The 6,856-nt window shown below is 51.6% G+C and overlaps 1 protein-coding gene across 1 annotated transcript in view; it reads left to right on the top strand.

The window, feature by feature from the left end:
* Ryr1 (ryanodine receptor 1) overlaps positions 1-6,856 on the top strand; it is a 123,215-nt gene that overhangs the window by 27,127 nt on the left and 89,232 nt on the right. Inside the window, exons 24-29 of the mRNA XM_010632870.3 lie at positions 428-735; positions 1,642-1,844; positions 2,415-2,589; positions 2,748-2,956; positions 4,973-5,367; positions 6,402-6,534. Of these exons, the coding sequence (XP_010631172.1) occupies positions 428-735; positions 1,642-1,844; positions 2,415-2,589; positions 2,748-2,956; positions 4,973-5,367; positions 6,402-6,534 (1,423 nt within the window). The remainder of the gene's footprint in view (positions 1-427; positions 736-1,641; positions 1,845-2,414; positions 2,590-2,747; positions 2,957-4,972; positions 5,368-6,401; positions 6,535-6,856) is intronic.

Below are 6,856 nucleotides of genomic sequence, written 5' to 3' on the forward strand. Positions count from 1 at the left end.
AAAAAAAAAAAAAAAAAAAGAGAAAGAAACCTCAAAGGTAGAGGTGAGAGGTCAAAGAGTGTCAAAGTCAAGATAAGACTCCCAAAAATCAAGATGAAGGGGTCAGAGAGGCCGGAGTCAGTGATGTCACAAGATCCTAGGGTCAGAGGTCAAAGATCTCAGTTTATTCTAGGGAGTCCTAGAACATGGCTATGAGACCAAAGGTCATGACAGGCATGGTGGCACACACCTGTAATCCCAGATTCTTGGGAGGCTGAGGCAGGAGGATCATAAGTTCAAGGCCAACCTGGATAATTTAGCCAGACCCTGACCAAAGGTCAGAAATTCCAAAGCTCAAAGGTAAGGATCCTAGAAACCCAGGATCCCATAGCACAGAGCCCGGAAGTGGAAGGCAGAGCTTCAGCCCATGTGCCCTCCCACCTGGCAGGTATATGATGAGCAATGGGTACAAGCCAGCTCCCCTGGACCTGAGCCACGTGCGACTGACACCTGCACAGACCACATTGGTGGATCGGCTGGCAGAGAATGGGCACAATGTGTGGGCGAGAGACAGAGTGGGCCAAGGCTGGAGCTACAGTGCTGTGCAGGACATTCCTGCACGTAGAAACCCCCGCCTCGTGCCCTACCGCCTGCTGGACGAGGCCACCAAGCGCAGCAACCGAGACAGCCTCTGCCAGGCCGTGCGCACCCTGCTGGGATATGGCTACAACATTGAGCCGCCTGACCAGGAGCCCAGTGAGTCCTGACTCTGGTCCCCATCTCTGATCCCACCCTCACCCTGACCCCAGATGCCTGACCTCTGACCTGACTCAGCCCCCAGAAGGGCTACAGCTATAATATTGAGTGGACTGATCAGGAGGTCAGGGAGCACTAGTCCTTCCTTTAAACTCCAACTCTTCCCTGGACCCCAGCCCGGAACCTCATCTGACCATTGACTTTGATCTGACTCAGTCCTTTCCTGGGCTCAACCCAAGAGCCCAGTCAGTGCTGACCCCAGCACTGACCTTTGACCCCAGCCCCTATTTCTGGACTGTAGCTATAACTCAGAGCCACCCAACCAAGGGCTTAGAGTCTCTAACCCCACCCTCAATCCAACCCTGACCTTTCAATGATTCCCTCTAGCCTTGACCTCTAACCCTGACCGTGGTCCCTAATCCTTACTTTTAAAAACTCCTGATCCCAACCCCAATTTCTATTCCCATCTGACCCTGACCCTGACTCTGCCCCTCCCCCCACTCCTGCTCGCAACTGCCCCCTCCCCCGCCAACCCACCCAGGATCTTGTGCTTGCCAGGCAGGTGTGGTGCCACTGCTCTCTAAATCCCTAGCCCTCAACTCTTGATTCTAAAAATTGACCTTGATCATTAACCTCAGATGATAATCTTAACAAGTCACTGACTACTTTTTCCCTCTTTGTCCCTGTCAATCTTTCTGCTTTCTGCAAGCTCTGGCTGCGAACAAGACAGGGGTCTCGCTCTCAATAGGTCTCTTCTATCTCTAACTAGTCTGAAGTTCCCCAATCCTCCTCTAACTCCAAGAAATTGTTCCTCTTCTCCCAGTTACCCAAGACTCTCACCCTTTCTGGTCTCTCCCACAAACCTCCTGCTCAGCCTCCCCTGACCCTGCCTGGCCTCCTTTGTAGGTCAGGTGGAGAGACAGTCTCGCTGGGACCGGGTGCGCATCTTTAGGGCAGAGAAGTCCTATGCTGTACAGAGTGGCCGCTGGTACTTTGAGTTTGAGGCGGTCACCACGGGGGAGATGCGAGTGGGCTGGGCACGGCCCGAGCTGCGGCCTGATATAGAGCTGGGAGCCGATGATCTGGCCTATGTCTTCAACGGCCACCGGGTGAGTACCTCCCTGGGCTCTGCTCTGCCAGTCTCTGTGGTCCCTCTTATGGTCTGTGGCTCACTCTGTCTGCTCATCTCTATATCTACCATTACTCATCCATATACCTACTTACCCACTCATCTATCCATCCATCCATCTACCCACCCATCTATCTGTCCATCCATCCATCCATCTGTCCATTTGTCCATCTGTCCATCCGTCCATCTGTCCATCCATCCATCCACGCATACATCTACTTATACTTCCTTTCTTCCCTCCCTCCTAACCATGTGGAGTCTCGACTTTCCATGCATTCCTCTGTCTCACCATACACTACACCAAAGTTCTCCACCAATCCCCAGACCCACTTTGGTGGTCTACAGTAGCCCCGGCCATGGCAACCGCAGGGAACTCAGGCAGCAGGGAGGAGCCACAGGGATTAATGAAGAAGGCGTTTCCAAGGATCAGGGATGCAAATGTAGGAAAAGATGGGGGACACTGGCGTGACTCCTTTTCTGTCCTCCATGTCCTGAACCTCATGCTTTGAATGTGTGTCTTCACACGTCTCACCCCCTGCTTCCCTCGCAGGGCCAGCGCTGGCATTTGGGCAGTGAGCCATTCGGGCGTCCCTGGCAGTCAGGTGACGTCGTTGGCTGCATGATCGATCTCACTGAGAGCACCATTATCTTCACCCTCAATGGCGAGGTCCTCATGTCTGACTCGGGCTCTGAGACAGCCTTCCGGGAGATTGAGATCGGAGATGGTGAGAGCAGGGACCCTGCATATGCCATCCGGTTTGCCTCTACCTCACTTGACCCTGCCCTTGACTCTGCCCCTCGCTGTCCCTTCCACAGTCCTCCTGTCCATGGCACTGCCCACTCTGCCCACTCACTCACCCCACTGTCCATCCCCTTCCACTAGGCTTCCTGCCCGTCTGCAGCTTGGGACCGGGCCAGGTGGGTCACCTGAACCTGGGCCAGGACGTGAGCTCCCTGAGGTTCTTTGCCATCTGCGGCCTCCAGGAAGGCTTTGAGCCATTCGCCATCAACATGCAGAGGCCGGTCACCACCTGGTTCAGCAAAAGCCTTCCGCAATTTGAGCCAGTGCCCCTTGACCACCCCCACTATGAGGTGAGGACCAGCCCCAATAATACCTTTTTTGTTCTGTTTTGTTTTTTTGAGACAGGGTCTCACTATGTAGTTGAGACTGACCTGGAACTCACTATATAGCCCAGGCTGGTCTCAAACTCACAGCGATCCTCCTGCCTCAGCTTCCTGAGTGCTGCGATCACAGGCGTGCGCCACCACGCCCAGCTATAATGCCTTCTGATTTGTCTCCAAACCTCATTCTTCTCACAACTCTTCCCTGAGCTTCTCTTTTCCTTCCATATGTAGAAGGGATCAGGGTAGTGGGCTCCTGGGGCTGCTTTTGAGGTATACCTTTGACAGATTACACTTCTCTGAGTCCTAGGTGCTACATCTATAACATGGAGGAAGGGAGAAAAGAGAAGTTTGATTAAGTGACCCCAGTGAAAATTTCTAATCCTTATAGCTATCTGATTGTAGAGCAAGGTTTAAAGAAATATAAATCCAGTTGGGGGTGATGGCATATTCCTGTAATCCCAGCATTCTGGGAGAACAGACTAGGCGGTTCAGTGACTTAGTGAGACCCTGTCTCAAAATAAAAATTTTAAAAAAATTGAAAAGCTGGGAAGGGCTGGGATTTAGCTCAGTGGTTCTGCTGCCTGTCTCAAAGCACAAGGACCCAAGTTCAATCCCCAGTAACAAAAAATTAATTAATTAATTTTTTAAAATAAAAAATAAAAACTGGGAGAGGGCCAGGAATTTTAGCTCAGGGGTTCTGCCGCCTACCTCACAAGTGCAAGGACTTGAGTTAGATCTTTGGTACCAAAAAAAAAAAAAAAAAAGCTGGGAGAGAGAGCGAGGAAGGAGGAAGAGGAGGAAGAGAGGAGAGGAGAGAAAGAGAAAGAAATATAAATTCCTAGGTACGTTTTGGCATCTCTCTTTCTACTTATTAGTATTTTGAGTTTTAGATTTGTTTTTTATTTTTTTACTTTTTAGATTACATGGTTTTAGTAGCTCTTTGTTAGTACATGCATCTCAATTTTCAGACTTCATTGTCTTTTCTCTTTTTCTTTCTTTCTTTTCTTTCTTTTTTTTTTGTACCAGGGATTGAACTTGGGTCCTTGCTCTTGCAAGGCAGACAGTGGAACCAATGAGCTAAATCCCTGGCATCTTTTCCCTTTTTCTTTTTCGTGGTACTGGGGATTGAACCAGAGGTACTGAGCCACATCTCTAGGCCATTTGATTTTATTTTGGATCTCACTAAATTGTCCAGGCTAGCCTTGAACTCAAGATCCTCCTGCCTCAGCCTCGTTAGTATCTGGGATTACAGGCATGTGCCACCACACACCTAATCGTGTCTTTTCTCTCTTAAGGTTAAACTCAGGGTTAGACGCTGACCATAAATAACCCCACACAGACCAAGTGGGGTCCTTTTCTCAGCCTGAGAAGAATGTGAATTCCATGTGGCTGAGCTTCAGCTGGCATGTTAGAGCCTGACAGACCTTGCTCTGTGGAAGCCTCTCATGCCTGTGTGTTTAGGATACGCATGCTTTTCCGAGCATCACCTTTCCTCATACACTGAAATGAACAAAAATTCACCTGGGGAGCTTTTACAAAACTATGACTTTTCTGAACTCCCTTCTCCCAGGGGTCTCCCAGAGAGCCCAGGTGGGCAGAGCCTTCGTTCTGTCCCCTGATGTGTTCCCAGAACCTACAATAGTGCCCAGTGCACAGCAGGTGTTTAGTAAATATTTGTGGGCTGGCTGGCTTGTTCTCAAGTCCTGTACATAGGTAGGGTTGGAAAGTTCTCTCAAGTGATTCTAGTACAATGGCTAGGCTGCCACTGTGCCAGTTGACCAGCAAAGGTTGACAGAGGCCCAAAGTACCCCATGGCCAAGATGTGGGCCCTGCAGGCAGCTTCACTGGCTCAGGGGAGGGGACTCCAGCTAGTTCTCACTCAGGGGCTCTAAGGCCTGTGGATGGCTCTGCGTATAACCAGGTTTAGGGCCGATGGCCCAGCCCGGCCCACTGTCCCCATGCAGTGCTTCCCACCTTCTCCAGGTGTCCCGCATGGATGGCACTGTGGATACACCGCCCTGCCTGCGCCTCACCCACCGTACCTGGGGCTCACAGAACAGCCTGGTGGAGATGCTCTTTCTCCGGCTGAGCCTTCCAGTCCAGTTCTACCTGCACTTCCGCTGCACTGCAGGGGCCACACCCCTGGCACCTCCTGGCCTGCAGCCCCCCGCCGAGGACGAGGCACGGGCAGCAGAACCTGACCCCGACTACGAAAACCTGCGCCGCTCAGCTGGGGGCTGGGGTGAGGCTGAAGGGGGCAAGGAAGGAATGGCCAAAGAGGGGGCACCTGGGGGCCTACCTCAGGCTGGCGTCGAGGCCCAGCCTGCCAGGGCTGAGAATGAGAAGGATGCTACCACCGAGAAGAACAAGAAGAGAGGGTGAGTCGAAAGCAGGGCTGAGGGTCTGTCTTGAGGCTCTCGATTATACAACCTTAATTTGAGAACCTCCCTGGTATACTCTAAAGTGATCCCATATATGCTAAGTGAAGCCCCAGCACTGAGGGAGGCTATCGTGTCTCAAGTGAACCTCATCATTTCCCAGGGATGCTTTGCTTTCCCTGACAGTGTGAAATTGGAGAACCCTGATGATTGGCATGGAGAACTCTCCCCTCCTCAAGTACTTGGTGGGCCTCCAGGAGCCTCGACCAGTGCGCTTCATTATTTGTGACACTAAAGGGGACTTTGGTATCTTGAGACAGTTTACCGTATCCTCCAGCTATCTCAATGAAAAACCGACCTGGGACCGGGGATGTAGCTCAGTGGCACCACGCCTTGTGCAAGCGCAAGGTCCTAAGTTCAATCCCTGATACTGAAAAAAGAAAAGAAAAGAAAAACCAACTGGGACCCCTTTTCATGTCTCAAATATACCCCCAGAAACTACTTTAAGGGAATCCCCGAGAAGGGATCAGATTTGAAAGGGAATCTGCACGCCACCCTCTGCAGCAGTGATTTTCAGTGAGATGTAGTTCTGACTCTTGGTGGTGGCTGGAAGTGACAGAATTGTTGGTCATCATAATGTGGGGTCTGCTGCTGGAAGGCTTCGGGATGCCACATGCTCACAGTGTATAATAGTGCCACAAGATGAAGAATCGGCCTTCCCAATTGCAGTTAGCAGCCATCTGAGAAACATAGGTGGGAAATGCTGATGTAGGAGGACTACTGTTTGTCCCACAGGGGACCCATATCCCCAGGAGGCACTGAATGTGGGTGACCCGGCATGCAGCATCTGCAGAGTGCATTAGGCTTGTGCGGGGGAGGTCTGGAATTCCAGCCCACTAGAGGCGAGGTGTTGGGTACAGTAGTAGAAGTGGGTGCAGCTAAGGTAGGTGTGGGAGGCATGGCTGTTGTGGGTGCCAGGGCAGGGTCTGAGCTGAAGAGTGGGTGTTCATGGCAGCCTCTCCTCCTACCACTAGGTTTTTATTCAAGGCCAAGAAGGCCGCCATGATGACTCAACCACCAGCTACCCCTACTCTGCCCCGACTCCCTCGAGATGTGGTGCCCACTGACAACCGTGATGACCCGGAAATCATCCTCAACACAACCACGGTGTGAACCAGGAGTGCTCAGCTTTGGGGACCCCTCAGCATAACATGGGAATGCCCAATTTCCAAATTTTCTGCCTCATAGCTGGGGATACCCCAGTTCACACCAGAAAGCCACAAGGTCCAGCATACTTCAGATTTGGAGGGATAATTCTTTACACCCCTACTCCGTGTAACTAGTGACCTGGCTGAGTGTGGTGGCGCACGCCTGTAATCCCAGCACTCGGGAGGCTGAGGCAGGAGGATCACTGTGAGTTCGAGACCAGCCTGGGCTACATAGTGAGTTCCAGGTCAGTCTCAACTACATAGTGAGACCCTGTCTCAAA

This window comes from Fukomys damarensis, unplaced genomic scaffold (genome assembly GCF_012274545.1).
Source record: "Fukomys damarensis isolate Sample0158 unplaced genomic scaffold, DMR_v1.0_HiC HiC_scaffold_19, whole genome shotgun sequence".
NCBI lineage: Eukaryota > Metazoa > Chordata > Mammalia > Rodentia > Bathyergidae > Fukomys > Fukomys damarensis.